The sequence below is a fragment of the Chlorocebus sabaeus genome, chromosome 10 (genome assembly GCF_047675955.1).
Source record: "Chlorocebus sabaeus isolate Y175 chromosome 10, mChlSab1.0.hap1, whole genome shotgun sequence".
In the NCBI taxonomy this organism is placed as follows: Eukaryota; Metazoa; Chordata; class Mammalia; order Primates; family Cercopithecidae; genus Chlorocebus; species Chlorocebus sabaeus.
In genome coordinates this window covers 97,113,720-97,130,673 of record NC_132913.1, presented here as the reverse complement: position 1 = coordinate 97,130,673, position 16,954 = coordinate 97,113,720, and the positions used below count along the sequence as shown (strand labels likewise).

The 16,954-nt window shown below is 32.7% G+C and overlaps 1 protein-coding gene across 50 annotated transcripts in view; it reads right to left on the bottom strand.

Moving 5' to 3' along the window:
• Positions 1-16,954, bottom strand: part of MAP2 (microtubule associated protein 2) — a 308,224-nt gene that overhangs the window by 21,162 nt on the left and 270,108 nt on the right. For 14 of the 50 annotated variants that reach the window (XM_038001613.2, XM_073020011.1, XM_073020010.1 and 11 more), the window contains 6 exons: positions 16,664-16,870; positions 16,358-16,492; positions 13,029-13,090; positions 8,754-8,924; positions 7,668-7,815; positions 3,143-3,483 (listed from right to left, as the gene is read on the bottom strand). In XM_038001613.2, coding sequence (XP_037857541.2) covers positions 3,143-3,483; positions 7,668-7,815; positions 8,754-8,924; positions 13,029-13,090; positions 16,358-16,492; positions 16,664-16,870 — 1,064 coding nt within the window. The remainder of the gene's footprint in view (positions 1-3,142; positions 3,484-7,667; positions 7,816-8,753; positions 8,925-13,028; positions 13,091-16,357; positions 16,493-16,663; positions 16,871-16,954) is intronic. The other 36 variants (XM_073020012.1, XM_073020018.1, XM_073020021.1 and 33 more) reach the window with 9 other exon arrangements.

Genomic DNA, 16,954 nt, shown 5'->3' with positions numbered 1-16,954 from the left:
ATACAAAAATTAGCTGGGCATGCTGGCACACGCCTGTAGTCCCAGCTACCTAGGAGACAGAGGCAGGAGAATCACTTGAACACAGGAGGCAGAGGTTGCAGTGAGCCGAGATTGCGCCACTGCAGTCCAGCCTGGCGACAGAGAGAGACTCCATCTCAAAAGCAACATCAACAACAACAACAACAAACACACACAAAAAATCCCAATAATAAAGTTGTCATAATTAAATCATTTGTATACAACCTAATGGCTTCAAATTTTACCACAATAGACCCTGTGCAGAGGAATTAAAAGTTACATCTTCAAATTTACTCCCATCTTCATTAATAAGAATTGCATGAATATTTTTCTCAGTTCCTAGAGACCATATATCACTATTACAAAACCTGACCCCTGAAGAAAGCATAGCTCTTGATCTGTCTTTTGAAATATTTCTGAGTTGGCCACTATCCATTCAAATGCCTTAGGAAAATCAATTTACAATTGAGAACAATGTGCTAGTGGTTTCAATGTCTTCAACAGTGTGCATGTATAGATGCTCAATCATCTAAAAAAGGGTCTTTAACATGTCATTTTGATAATTTCAAACAAGCCCTAAAATATTTTGCCTTCAGTCGTTCTATAAGATCTCCAGTTTTACATGTATGGAAGAAACCTCTCCTCACTCCCTGTATCTGAGATCATACATTGTAAGGAGACTTTTAAGGAGATAGTGCTGAAGAGTTGAATGATAGGTTTTTCCTAGACAGACAGTTCTATTGCAATGTGCTATTATTTCCCAATTCATTTTACTCTTTAATTTAAGTGAATTTATACCATCTATCACAAAATAGAAGGCAAATATCTTTCATCTGGTTCTTATCTTGGTGAGGAAATACCTCCTACTTCTGCAAAAAAGTCACCTCATAACTCCACTGTTGGGGATTTTTTCCAAAGTCGTCATTGCTGAACTAGGATAATCGTGTAGCAGGTATAACACTTGCCTGATGAAAAAACAGATTTGCTTCAAATGACACTGTGATTTTGAAGTTATTTTTGTTCTTTCTGTAATTTTTGTGTCATATGTATTTACTAGCCCTTAAGCACCATAATCTCTAGGGAAGTTTTAGTTCAGTTCAAAACTCTAAGATATTTTGTGTCATTTTTATGAATTACCAAATATAGTAGAAGTCAATTTAAATAAGACATAAAAATACTCAAAACCAGATATGATAAAGAATCAGAAAAAGAAAACAGACGTCTTCACGTTTTTTGGATTGATTGAATCTTAGAAGTTCCTGCAAAGCTGAGGCTAAAACCATTCTTTGGGCCTATCTTAAGGAGTCCTTTGAAGAAAAACATATAAAATTTCGATGTCAACTTAAAATAATACTTTTCTCTTCTAATTACTTTTTTAGTTTCGAAAAAATATCTTGGAGATAATTTGTATTTCCTTGTGATTCTAAGAGGAAACAAATTATTTTAAGTTCCAATGTTTTCCAGAATATAAGTAAGTAAACCCCATATCTAGTTAAGGAGAGTAACAGGACATGGGAATATTTATTTTAAAAGAACTGATTTTAAATACATGTAATAGTTACTCTATTTTAGAGGAGAGCTTGTCCAAGGCTAAAATGCAGAACTTTCCAAATGGTACTAAATTGATTTTATTCACCTTATGCTTTTAAATTATTTATGTATAAATATAAAGATGATGCAACATTTGAATATTTCCAAAAAGCTCAAAATATTTCCTTCTCTTGGATGTGCAAAACGCTGGTGAATGCAAGAATAGTTTGAGTTTTTTAGGAATTATAGGCTTACAATTCTACTTTTTGCTTAAAAATGTTTCTTGTAGCTTCTAGTTTTCATAGCATCTGTCTATGAAAAAGTATCTTTCTACGACTCTATTATTACAGAATGTTATCTTTGTTCTGAAAAGGCATATTGACCTCTCCCCTCCTGCCCCATTGGTTGATTTTTCTTAACTCTTTGGGCTTTCCTGAACAGAGCCATAATGAGACAGCACAGAAGTTTGTTGCTAAATGAAAGAGCAACACTGAATTTTTGCTTTATTGCTGAGTAGGAGTGCCTGATAGCTTTACATTTTGGCAAGATCTTTTTTCTAAACTTGCCTGAAAATAGATTTTCTTTGGTATGAAGGAGGGATACCAGAAAGCAGTGGCACAAAATACAAGAGACAAGAAAAAGAGTGTCAGAAAAAAATATTGACGTTAAAAAGAAAAGACTTTCTTGGAATATTGAAAGGGCATTATAAGTTTGTTTATGTACAAAGTTACTGTTTTTATCTTTCTTTCAAAAAAGGATGTTGTTTTATATCTTCAATGACAAAAGTTAAACTATCCTGAATAGATCAATATTATGAGATAAACATTATATAATATTTGTATTATTTCCTTCCAGGCTAATTGCTTTGTCCAAACATAGAGCGTATAAGGAAGGTTCACGTCAAGACAGAACTCAAAATACACTGGTTTGAAAAGATATGAATGTTTGCTCTGGGGAGCTGAAGAGTTAGTAAGTAAGCTTTACTAATAGCTCTATTTAATACAATTAATCTTGAGTAGAAGTTCAAAGTCTACAATTTTATTCATCAGAACCATGTGTCTTTTATTATCAACACGAATACCTGCCCTTTGCAACATTTAGGCAATAGTAACCAGAATTGAAACTCGGTGAAACATCCTTATTTTGGAGTAAACATGAGGGAATGGTAGAAAATGTCATAGGAAATTCTTGGGAAATAAAGAAGGAGATAAAATTGGAATCAGTAAAAGATAGCCAAATGAGCTCATGGTCAGAATCTAATATAGAAAACTCAATTTTATGTCAGAAATGTAACTTTAATCTCAAGTTAAAAACCATAAAGCAATAGAGATACATTCAGAAAAAAAATGTTAGTCAAGCAACTAAAAGTTGGTAAAAATTTTTACCCAAGAATAAACAGAAGGAATGGGCACGTTATGTGATTTTCATCATATTTCAGATGCTATCTTCCTGAAGTCCAAACTCTTAGCAATAAATTGCAACCAGTAGCTCTTTAACACATCTGCTTCCCTTTTAAGAACTGTTAGCTTTCAACATGAAGAAGGCAAGGTAATAATTATTTCTGGCAGCAAATATGTGTTCATGCAATTCTTACCTGGCCCCCTTTAGGCTGGTATTTGATGTTGTCCGTTGATCCGATTTTGGATTTGACATTCTTCAGGTCTGGCAGTGGTTGGTTTATAAGCCGAAGCTGTTTGGGAGTCGCAGGAGATTTTGGAGGAGTACGTATGATGGCGACCTTCTTCTCACTCGGCACCAAGATGGCAGACTTGGGCGTTCCTGGTGTGTGAGGGGTCCTGGGATAGCTAGGGGTTCCAGGAGTGCCTGGTGTGCGTGAAGAATAACTTGGTGGGGTGCCAGGAGTGATGGCAGTAGACCCAGGGGTAGTGGGTGTTGAGGTACCACTTTTTCCTGCTCTGCGAATCGGCTCTGACCCTGTATTAACAAGCAAGACCAAAACCAAACCAGAGTCAGACAATTCTCCTCAAAACATCCCTCTTCCCATAGATTGTTAGAAGTCATAATATGTTTAATTTCTAAGGTATTTAGAAACAATAATTGTAATGATCACTATAGTACTCAAGAAGCTGAGAGTCTCGTTTCTGAAATCAGGTGCATAACTCAGTGGCATTCTTTTGAACACGCATTGCTATCAACACAAAGAAAAAAACCTGATTTTTTTTTTTCTGATTTGTTCTCCTTAATTTTCATTATAAATGTGTCAAAAACTATTTTCTACTTGTGTGACTATTAAGGCATATGGATCTGCCTTTAGTTGGAAAAGAATTTACACTTAGTGTCGTATGCAGACCCATATTTACTGAAGATTCCTTGAATGATATGTAGATCATTCATTCCTCTATGTAGTAAATTCATTCTGGGATCCAGGTGAACATACAATATAGAAACACGTATTTAGGACATATAGTTTCGGTCCGTATAGAAAGGTCTGCATTTCAATATTCTATCCTTATATTGAGGAACACTATGAGGTATATAAATGTGTTTATGGAAGCTGTCAGACATTGCTCTACTATATCATGTATTCTTTTCATAAGGAAAATCATCTCAGTGCTTCAAACAAACAAACAAACAAAAGTCTATTTCTTGCCTTAGAAACTTGGGATGTCCCAATATATTCCCATTGAGCCTTGTACCTGACTCTGTTTTCTCCTCTGTTTTCATCACTAGTTTGGCAGTTTGGTCTTAAATCCAAGACCCCGTTAATTATACAGGATCTGAGATGCATTTCTTTGCCTCAAATTGAGCTCAGCCTCCTATTATTATTATACCCACCCCCCATTTTCCTACACTATGTTTCTTTCATCTTCTGAATGTGCTTTGAATGACATTTCAAATACTTATCTGAAAGAATGATAGAAATAAGAAAGCAACACCTTATAAATTTCAAAGCACTTATGTGAATATCAACCAACTGATAACCAAACATGCACAATACGGTTCTTAGGGGTAGCTCTTATTATTTCTAAGAAATGAGAATATTGAGGCTCATTCACCCAGATGCTACTAACGTCTAAGCCAGATACAATATTTAGCCCCTGAGGATTTACATTTCTAAGCATGCAAATTTCATTTATAATATATTTTATAGAAAAGGGATAATTTTCATTTTTTTACTGCTGATTAAGTAAAAAAATCAATGAATCTTCTGAAATTTTGTACAGAATAAATACACAACAATTTTAAAGCCACTGAAGTGAAAGGAATCTTAGAGGTCACCTAATGCAATTGCTCATAAATATAGGAAGTTCTTTCTGAGAAGTGGACAGGTAATCTTTGCCTAAATATTTATAAGATGTGAGCTCAGGAGAGCTTTTTAGACAATTGTGATCTATGGAAAATGTAAATCTACCCATTGCTATAGGTTCTATCTCCTGTAGAAACACAGAACAATTGTACTTCTTTCAGTGAACAGTTTTCACATATCAAATGAAAGTGCCCTGTGTCGTCTTGATTTTCTAACACAGGGCACAAGATAGTTAGATTCTTCAACTGATAATATGAAATGGGATATGAGAAGTCTAAAGTGAGAAATTAGCATGTGTTCTGTGATTTTTATTGCTTTTCACAAGAATTTCAAGACTAGGATGATACAACTACATCCAACTTGGAATTTTGTAACTTCCATGTCCTGGTTTGTTATGGACTAAGTTTTCAATGTAGATGTCTGTCTCTAAGTCTGTCTGAATACTTTCACCAGAAACATTATTTCTTTCTCAAATATTTTCTCTATTACTTCACCAGTTTTGAATAGCTCAGATTTTCTGGGGAGAGGGATCACCCCTGTATTTTTTGCCATTGTATCTAGCCCTGGTGACTTTCATGTGAGCTGAATACAGTAGGTAGACAACATTTTTTAAAAAATAAAATGTATTGAATTCAGAATTCATCAAAGTGTGCTGAGGGGTTTTTTGACTTCATGGAGACTGAACTGAAGCAATATTCTGGATGTGAATAACAATTTTTACTACATGAAATAATTTTTTCTACACTTCTGAGGAGTCATTTCCATACTTGTAGAAAACACTTTAAGCCTCATAAAAGAAGGTTTTGTGTTACATCTGGAGAAAGAGGATAAACTACAAATATTAAGGCCTTCACACTGCTGTTCAATATATATGATCAATTTTTATTGTAATAAATTTGTTCTTGTCATCAAAACAATAAATTTGAATGTTTCCTATTTGTTCTGAACTTGAAGAGGTTAAATCTAAGATCTGAAACAACTTTTAAGATATTTATTTACAAGTTACTTGATTAAACTGTGCTCTTATTTATCTTGTCAACTCCTCAGTGACAATGGATTTCCTTCTTCTTGGGCAGATGAGCTTCCTGCACAACATTGTTTCCTTCAAATCTTTTCAATAGCTGCACAAAATGTTAGAACATCCCTGTGTACCATTAAGGGGATGGTAGGCAAGTAGAAGTGGGCAGAGTGCTTGCTCTTCCAATCATCTTTATGCCTTTCAGCTATTGGTATATAGACGTAAGACAGACTTTATGTTTTAAAATGATCAACGTGTCAGTTATGTTCACTATCAAATAATACAATGCAAAATGCTTGTAAACATCAGTAAATTTAAAAAGTCAAAATAGAATTGGTGCTGAACATTTAACGAATCAATTCATATACAGATATACTTTAAAAGGCAGAACACAGTGGTTTGAAGAAGTAGATTTATGGAGAAAGTGCCATTTTGCTTTTATAGCAACAAATACAAGCATAATTCAAGATGTTCTTTTGGAGAGTACTTGGTATCTTTGTCTTGTCTCATCATCCTTGGGGTTATTAATGATGTTCAATTTCAACTCTAGATATTTAAAGTCTCTTCCCTGGAAAGTACTAAATCTTAAATGCCCTCCCTGCTAATTCATTTAAATAATTTATTTTTGCTATGATAAAATAATTTTTGTGATTTCAGTGTTCTTAGCACATATTTCAAAGGATGCTAATACTCTAGGAAACTAAATAATGTTGGACACAATTACTCTTATTATAGTAAACACTTTTCTTGTAGGCTAAAACACTGTTTAAATGCCAATAGTCATATTTAAGTGGGTCAATTATTATTAAAATAAGTGTTGAAGCCAACTATAATGTGATAGTGGTAGCAATTTCCACCATTTTAAAATGGTTTTTAAATGACACAGACACTCTTCTCCAAATAATTCTACAGAGCAGTTGTCTAGTACTATTTCTTCCAAATCAATATAGAAAAGACATTAAGACTTCAGGCTGTGAAGTTATCAGCAGACTGAAAACCAAATTCAACCACTTACTAGCTGTGAAGCACTGGACAAGTTACCCTCTGTAGAGGGTCAGTTTTCTCATCAGTAGATTGAATTGAGTTTATTAATACCTACTCATTGGTTTTGCTAATTAAATTTAGTGACAATGTATCTTAAGAGTTTAGTATCTATATGTGCTCAATAACTGGTAGCTATTTTGGTTGCAACAGAAAAATACTTATGGAAGTAATTTGAATCTATGCTTTACTAGATAGTTTGCCACAATGCAACATATAAATGTGTAATGATTGGAGCATTATATAAACTGTTATAATTGCCAATCAGTTCATGAATGGGCCATCAATCAAGATAATTTGAAACTACTGCATAGACTATACTATATTTATATCTCATTTGGAATGCAAATTTTTAACGAGTTGAACAGGATCCTAAGTTTTGATTGTTGACTTTCTAGTTCGATTTTACGACTTGGAAATCTAATAAGTGTTAAGCTTTTATACCTGTATGTTTTTAAAAATCCTTGACTTGGTTTCTACATTGATCACTTCTTTAGAGTTATCATTTTTGCGCTAAATTTGAAGCAAAAAGGAAAATATATTCTTAGAGAAATAAGTTTATCTCAGTCTTAGATAGTAGGGTAATATGTTACCATTTCCTCTATCAATTGTTTTTACTCAAACAGCTATTTTGTGGCCATCTACATTCTGGATTCTCTGATTCTTAGGGCAAATATAATCTAGTCTTAATGCAAGTTTTATTTTTACAAATTAAAATATAAATATAAGTGCTATTCCACTTAAAGGATTTAAAAAGTGCTTAAAAAGGAAGTCAAATCAAAATAAACCTACTGGTGGTCCGCCGTGCTGAAGAAGAGATAGAACTGTTGAGAGAGAAGGAGTTCTCATCTCTGTCTCCTGATACACCTCGGCGAGGAGGAAGAATGGAGGAAGGTCTTGGGAGAGAAGAGCGCTTTTCTGGGCTCTTGGTTACTCCATCCTGATTGGAGAAAACAAAAAGGACATTGGGTTCTTGTAAGTCTTTAATTTATACGAAGTGATATTGATTTTGCTATTTTCCTCCTGTGCTGATAGATGAATTTCTTTTAATACAAACTACTGGATTTCATATATTTACAAGCATTTCTACTTTAGAACTTAGAAAGAGTGTATAGTTGCCTAGATGTTTTATAAAAATACATTATTTTGGAGTTCTGATAACTGAGTTCAAGTTCTAAATGATAATTGGGTAAAATAAATGTACTCAAGCAATCTTCAGCAAATTACTAATTTTATTGAAAAATCTTCATTAGCATGATAATTTATTAATCAGAAAGGACTGAGAGTAGCTCACTGCATGCATAATATTTCTAACAATGACCACTACCATATATTGTGCATGTATGTGACAGGAACTCTTTATAGGTTACATTCTTTTATGATTTGTTTCTCACCACAGAACATGATACACATTTTAAAGCTGAAGAAACGGGTTTAATGAGTTTATGTAATTGTTTCAAGACAATTGAGTTGGTAGATGTCAAGAGATAGTATTAAACCCTGATGTATATGATGTTAAGTTTCAATTGTCTATTATATTCTATACAATTTGTTATTATTGTACTGTGCAATATTATTTCTTATATATTATATATAATATATTTTGTAAGTTTGCATTTGATATTTTACCAGATAATCAAACCATCAATTAATAATGGGAAGTATATCTAGAAAAAGACATTTTCTACATTTAAAAAATAGGTATACTATTTATCAAAATTTTAAATTTGTATCTGTTTTTAAAAGGGCCTACTGTTTATGTGTCAAATACTTCAGAACATAAAGTATTTGCTTTCATACACTTCCTGAATTAGGTTCTATAACATAATCTCCCAAATTCTATTTCTTTCTGCACCTTTTATTGACCTGCTGCCTTACCTTGTTCCCTGATTTTGAGTATGGCAAACGGTCTGTGGAGCCTGCTGAGGTGGGCTGCATTAATAAACTGTCAGAAAATGTAGCCCTTTTAGTCGTGCTAGGGCAGGCTGAGCTGTATCTTGGGGACTTTGTGCTACCCTGTAAAGCAGGAATCTTTGACAAGGTAGAATTCTAGCCATGAAAGAAAACAAACAAAAGCACAAAATAAACCAAACTATGAAGTAAAAGGAAAATAAAAAAAGAAGTATAAATGTATAAGAAACTCAAAGTCTTTTTAATAAGAACACATGATAAATGGTTATAATCAATGATAGAGATGTGTACTTAGATGAGAAGAGATTTTCATTGAACAGCTCTCTTTAGCCAAAACTAACTTAATAATAGTCATAGAAAAATATCTGTTATAAGAAAACCAAATATCACATGTTCTCATTTATAAGTGGGAGCTAAACACTGGGTACACACGGACACAAAGATGGCAACAATAGACACTGGGGACTCCAAAAGTGGGGGAAGGATTGAAAAACTTCCTATTGGGAACTATGTTCACTATTTGGGTGATGGAATCAATATAAGCCCAAACCTCAGCATCACGTAATATACCCTTGTAACAAGCCTGCACATGGACACCCTGATTAAAAATAAAATAAAAAATCTGTTATATAAATAAGACACATAAATAATGCTAAACCATTTTATTTTCTAGTAACCAGGTCTAGAACAGTTATCCATGTTTATTATTTATTATTTGCTCCTCTTTACTTCCAAATGTGATTGTTTATGTTTGGTACATAGTAGAGACCCAGTGGATAATTGTTGAATAAATGATGAATGGGTGGATGGATAGATAGAAGGACAGAAGAAAGAATAATGTTGCTTAGATATGAAGGAATTAGCTTTGTGAAATCCTGAGACCAAAGTAAGTCTCTCTTTTTTAAAAAATAGAATAAGCCTTAATATAGAAAGAATGTTACAAGTGACTAGCAAAACTCTCTTTTTGCTGGTTTAAAAAATAATGCTGAGTGCTTAAATTTTGTTTTTCAAAAAATGATTCTATACATAGTTCTCTCATTTAAGGATAATGTATATAAAATATTCTTTTTGGATTCTATGTATATAGTCTCTAATTAATTCATAGGTTTTATAATGATAACACATTTGGAAATATCTTTGAATATCCTAACTGCTGGAATTATTCCTTTAATAAATACAGCCTTCAAGGTGTACATATAATCCATATATTAATCATGTTTCAAGAACTTTAGAACAAGGTATATTTGAGGCCTAATGAAAAAAAGCATTTTTAAAGATTGAAAAAACTTATTTTCAGGTAATCTTCACTGACTTCGACAGAAAATTTTCAGAGTTTATATATGATTGGTTCATTTTATAACTAAAACACATACTGTGAACTAAGTTATACCACAGAACTAAAAACATTTTTATGCAAAGACTATTGTCTGCATGATGTGTTATGAATTCTAAAAAGGAAAGTCAGGACTGAAAAGATTGCCAATAAAAATCATGACTTAATTTACAGGTGTTGATAACCCCTGGGGAGACTGGCTGCAAGTATAATTGGGAAGGATGTATGACTTTTGGAGAAAGCTATGCCAGCATGCCATACATCTCATGGGTGACTGTTAAAAATATAGATAAGTATGACAAAGCCAAAGAGATTATTATCTTCAAATAATTAATTTGATCTGTTACAGAAATGACAGATAAAACTGAGATTTTTATCTCAAGTTTTAACCTCTGGAGCTACAACAGAGACATAAGTATTTACAGACTATAAAAATCACTTCTTGTTTTATAGACCCAGTATCTTGAGTGGGAAGTGTAATTGGGTCAGCACAAGTCATTCTTTTTTGATTGATGCTACCCACAAAAGAGTGAATTTCAAGTGTGATATAGAAGAGAAAAATAAACTGGACTGCTTGTAGTTAAGAAAGACAACTATTAATGCTAAACAAACAACAGAAAACCCCAAGTGAAATGCAGGATTATGGGTGGGTCTGGCTCCTAATAAAGAGCAATTTAAAAAATCATCACAGGAATCCCATAAATATATACACCTAATATGTACCCATAGAAAAAACATTGTTAAGTTAAAAAAAGTGAATCTAAAAGAGTATACAACTACAAAAAACAATCAGAGAACTGTTCTGATGGATAGACTGAATATTAGAGCTAAATCAAATAAAAGTTACTCGGGGTTTTAGAAAACTTATAGGACAAGGATATCATATTAGGAAGGAAAAAAGGCTAATAAATGAGAAAAAAAGAGAGAATGAAGGCCTAATTTTTCTTCAGAAAGACAAGATTGGCAGTTACAAGGAAAAAAGTTTGTTTTGTGTCAGATGATGCCTATGGTTCTGTTCCAAGTGCTGATTCTATCGAGTTACTCAAAGACCAAGGGGCTTAAAAATTTCCTAAAAATGTTCCAAATTATGTCAACTTAAAGGAGGAAAGGTTATTTTTTATATCAGCTCCTGAAAACTTCCACCATTCAGTTAATTAAAATAATAACTAACAACTATTACCATTTATTAAATGAATGCTATGTTCTAAGCATTATACTGCATACTGTTTTATAACATTATTACATTTAATTTTTATAACTAACTCATGATACAGGAATTTTGTCCTCCCCTTTATTTTTAGAAAATTAAGAAATAGGAAGAAAAGGATCATATAACTAAAAGATGTTCAAGATTTGAACATGGTCTGCTCCATAGCCCTATGGCTAACCACCATAAATCATTAATTAGGAAACAGAAGGTAAAGAGATACAAATCTTGAAATCACGATGTGTTTATAATAAAGCCTAATATTTATCAAAGCAGTAAATGAACTCTGTTTCTTGCCATATGTTCAGGAATATATCTGATACATTTGTATAAAAATCAAGTATCATCTTTTATCAACGTAAAACCCCTCAGGTTCAACATCAAAGATTTGGCTGTCACAGGAAATGAATCACTACTTTTCATAATAAATAAAAGTGGAAGTCTAAAATCTTACTAGTTTTTAGAAGGGTAAACTAAGAATTGTGATTTACATATTATATATGTTTGCTCAGTCTCAGAACGTTGTTATAAGCTACTAATTAATATCATTCACATTGTTTGTTATAATTTTAGGATTTCATTAGTAGCCTTTTAATTTTTTTCTTTCAATCATAAAGGAGTGAAAATACTTCATGTTGGCTTTGGTCATTAAAATATAGTTAATAATATAAAAATAAAATTCACAGAAAAAATAGAAAAGATTTATAAATATATGAAGAAGTTAAACACCATTAATACAACCAAAATAAATTTTTAAAATAATAACATATGCCATCTCCATAATTTGGCAAATATAGAACAATATAAAATACGTGGTAATAATAATGAATATGAACACTCTTCTTACACAGAATGTATAAGTGGGTAGAACCTTTCCAGAGGGCAGTTTGACAATATGTAGCAAAAACTTTAAATATAAACATTTTTCTTTAATTTCACTAGTAGAAAATTATCTGAAGGAAATGGCACACAAACGCATTTATGAACTGAACTTAGCCAAAAAGTTCTCTACAGTAATATTGTTAAAACAACAACAAAAATTCTAAAAGTCAAATAATAGGAAATTAAGTATACCATCGCAAATAAATAAAATGCAGTATTATGTAGTCATTAAAACTTACAAAATGTTCAACGACATGGAAGTACATTTACTGTTGAATTTAAAAATTGATACACAGTGTTCTCATTTTTGTTGTTAAGCCTATAAATTTATAGAAAAAAATTAAGATTTTACACCAAAATGATAACTGTGTTTATCTTTATAAGGGGATTATAATTGATTTATACTTCCTTCTGCTTGTGTACAATGCTTCATTTGGTCATATTTTTATTTTGCAACAAAAACAATGAAAGTGTATTATAAATTATAGTTACTGTTGGTTATATGGTTTAATTCGATTCTATGAAAAGTAAATATATTGGACTTCCTTACTTTTGCCATATCATTGTGCTGCTTTCTATGTTTCTGTCTTACTAGTAAGGAAGCAGTCCAGCTGTGTCCTCACCAATTACCATTATATGCCATCCCAGAAGACGTTAATCCTTCCATGCCTGGATGCCACGGAGAATCTTCTGGGTGAGTGAACTATTTAAAATGACTTTTAAGAGTAAATATCTAAACAATATCAAAAGTTATTCCGATGTTGCAGCTAATACCAAAGGAACTTCAAATGAAGAACAAGGAAAAACTTATTTTACTCACAGAGACTTTGTCCTTTGCCTGTTTAAATACACTGGGAGCCAGAGTTGATTCCCCACCTGCTGCTGTTGAAAATAAAAGACAAACAACCCCAAATTTAGTCCTAAAAACTCATAAATGCAGTTTTAAATACCTTTAGGATATTCTGTTGTGTCAACAGACTAATGCAAAGCAAAAGTTTGCTTATTCTGAGACTCAAATTCAGTAACTCAAGTAACCTGAATAGCAATAACATAGCATGTGGCTCCAACTATACTGTGTGCTAATTAATATAACCCATTGTCTACCAAAGCACAGATAAGCACACCAAATAATTTTTCTATTGATTACCAATGTATCTTTGAGTCACCAGTATGTAAGGATAGATCCTTTAGAACAGAAGTTACAGAATAGCAATGTGAATTTTGCAAAGTTTAAGAGAAAGAACATTGACTGGTTTCTGGGGTTTGCATGATATACAGAAGGGGGCTCATAGAGATTTCCAAACCCTCTTCTTGTTCTGGAAGCCACTGGCATACCTATAGATATTTCAGTATTTTACATTTCAAACTGTCATGATGTCATGATCAGCCAACCCCTTTCCCTTTGCATCCCTTCATTTCACAAAATGAATGACATACTTGTTTGATGTGAAAATGCCACATGAGAAGGGAAGAAAAATAGCTTGTCAAGAACAGAAAACACGAGAGAAAATTTAAGTTCAGTAAATACAGAACATGTTCTACACATGCACTTCCTGTATGAAATTATTACCACATCTGTTACTGTTGTTTCTCTTGCTGCTGTTTTATGCTTCTGGTTTCAATTTTAAACTCCATTATCTCTAGCACATTTTGGTTGATGACTTACCTGAGGTGGCTTAGCTCTCATGATTTAAAACAATCCTTTGTGGTTTGGAAAACCATCTATGTTTGAAAATTGGGCTTAGAAGATAAAATAATCAAGCTTGTGTGTTTATTTCTCCTTAATTTTCATTCATAAAACAGAAACCGTCAGGAAAAAAAATATGTATCCTTATAAGCCCTCTGAATAAGTTCCACAAAGGTATTTTTATGACATGTACAGTTCTGACACAAAAATAATAACTATCTACAATATGCTTTATGCCATGTAGGACTAGCTAGTGAGATTTTTCAGATTCTAGGACTTATCGTTTTTAAGGAAGCAGTAAAAATGATGCCTTCCTACTACCTCTGTAACATAACTCAAATTCTTGAGACACGTATAGCTTGCTTCAAACCAATGACACCTATACCTGATACATGCATTCTCCTAAAGTATCTTAACATTAGACCAGAATAAAGGAAAATCTTAATTAGTTCAAAGATTTTAAATTTCTTTCAAAGAATGAATAAAAACACCATTTACTTTAAATGTAGTAAATTGAATATCAATGACATGTAAACACTTGACTAAACCATTTTACATTTTCTCTAAAATTCCACAATCCTGATGACATCTTTCATCCTCTTCAGGTAGGTTATAGAGTTTTTATGCTAAATCAAGAGATTCTGCTTGCCCAAGCAATTCTGCTATTAAGTTAAATGAAGCTATTAATTTGCTATTGAGTTTAATGAAGTTCTCAGTTTAATGAAGCTAAAAACCTGAGAAAATGAACTGAGGTATGTCATGTTAATTCCTAACTCCTAACTTCAGAGATATTCTTCATCCTGAAGCTTTATCAAGGTTTGCATATATACAAGCCTTCCATTTTCCAATTCTGCCTTAGATTCTTGTTTTTGAAGGAAAGCACATGATATGATTTATAGATGAAGAACACAAATACAAAATACTTGGAATTTTCAATAACTAAAATAAAACCATCAATTACCTTGATTTTCTCTTTCTCACAAAGGCTAATGTTCCTTTTAACCTTTAAAACCATCCGAAGATTTATATAGAGGCATTGATGATGTACAATGGAAAGAAAAACATTCTTTTCTGATTTAGCGATCTGTCATTTTGTAGGCTACAAGCATGCCACTTAATAAACTCTAAAATAAAATATACTATAAGATTATCCTAGTATAATTAAACATATAAAATAAATACTTTGCACTGAAATTTAGAAAAAAGTTGGCATTACAGATATTTGTAGGGGTTTTTATGATGGTTTCCAACATGTTTTATTTCTTTATCAGTTTTATAAACTTAGGAAAAAATATGTATTTGAAGAAGAGAAGTGAGTAGACAGCAGGCTGGGCGCGGTGGTTCACGCCTGTAATCCCAGCACTTTGGGAGGCCTAGACAGGTGGATCATGAGGTCAGGAGTTCAAGACCAGCCTGGCCAAGATGGTGAAACCCCATTTCTACTAAAAATATATATATACATAAATTAGCTGGGTGCACACCTGTAATCCCAGCTACTCAGGAGGTTGAGGCAGAAGAACTGCTTGAACCCAGGAGGTGGAGGTTTCAGTGAACCAAGGTCGCGCCACTGCACTCCAGATTGGGTGACAGAGTGAGACTCTGTCTCAAAACAAAAACAAAAACAAAAACAAAAACAAAAACAAAAAAAAAAAGTAGGTAGCAAAGTAAAAATAAACCAAAATTTATTTCTAACTTAAGTTCCTCCAAAAAGGAAGAGTTTTCGCTTCAAATTTTTGAACACTAAATTATATAGAAAAGTTGAGTAGTTTGGATCCAACATATTTAAGAAAATCTCCATGACACAAGATCAGCTAAGAGATGTAGTTCAGTAGAGTGAAAACCTTGCTAATTTTGGATATGAGGAATAAAATCTGATATAATTACCGGAAAATTTTGTTTTCTTTCTTTTTTTTTTTTTTTTTCCCCAACAAAAGCAAAGTCATAGTAATTTTGTAAACCACAATTTCACTTCCTGGCTTGCTTTTCATTTTCAGTATCTAAATCACTACACATTCTTGGTGGTTTTCAATAAATTCATCAACATCAGTAACAGATTTGGCAGTAACAATGTAGAAAATAGGACAAATATTTATGGGTTTAAGCATGAGAGGGATAAATAAGCAAAATAATGAGAATGCATACCACAGTTAAATTCATCGCCATCGTCTAACCAAACACACAGAATGAAAATAGGAATCCCCAGAACGTGACACTAGAGCACAATGCCAAGATACAATCACGCACTGTTATGTCTGAGCATGACAAAGAAACAGATGGTCATGACCTTTTCTGTAAGGAGGGGGAAAAAAAGAATAATGATACAAGACACTTAATAGCAAATTTTTCATGACTGCTGAGATTCTTGGAAGAAAAACAAAATGAAGAAGCTGCTACAGTAATGAGATTTTTTAAAAAAATACATGTCTATGTTTGCCAGTCACATTGCAGAATTGAACAGTCACCTGTGGTTTTCCGCTTAACACAGGAGAGATGAGTTGGTCTAGTATATTTGATAGCAGGTTTTAAAATGAATTTCCTGGAGGGAGAGTGGGCCTGAACTTCTGTTTTTTTAGCAAGTTCAGCCTTCTTATAAACTGCTATGAATAAGAAAACACAAAAAGCATACCATCAGGAAAAAATAAACACTTGGAGCAAAACCGAACGAAATTTTATAAATTATTAGTTACCACTGTTAGGCAGTTCTTCTGCAAAAAAGTAATAATGAATTACTTCAAAAACATTTTTAAAGAAGTGATTGTTAAATGAACCTTTTTTCCTTCTCACTTCATCTCTGGAGACTGTGCTAGGTTCCTTTTTAGCTACTTTTCTTTCAGGAGTGGAAATTCTGCCTCTCCCGGTTTTAAAAGGCTTTTCTTTTCTATGTTTCTCAAGAGATGATCTCCGAGCTTCCTTTTCAGCTTTCTCCTCTTTAGGAATAGTTTCTAACTGTTCTGTCATGATGCTCCTATCATCATCTGTGGATCAAAGCAAATCATGACAACAACAACAACAACAACAGTGAAAACATTAGTAACAAGTGTACAAAATCCTTTGTATAT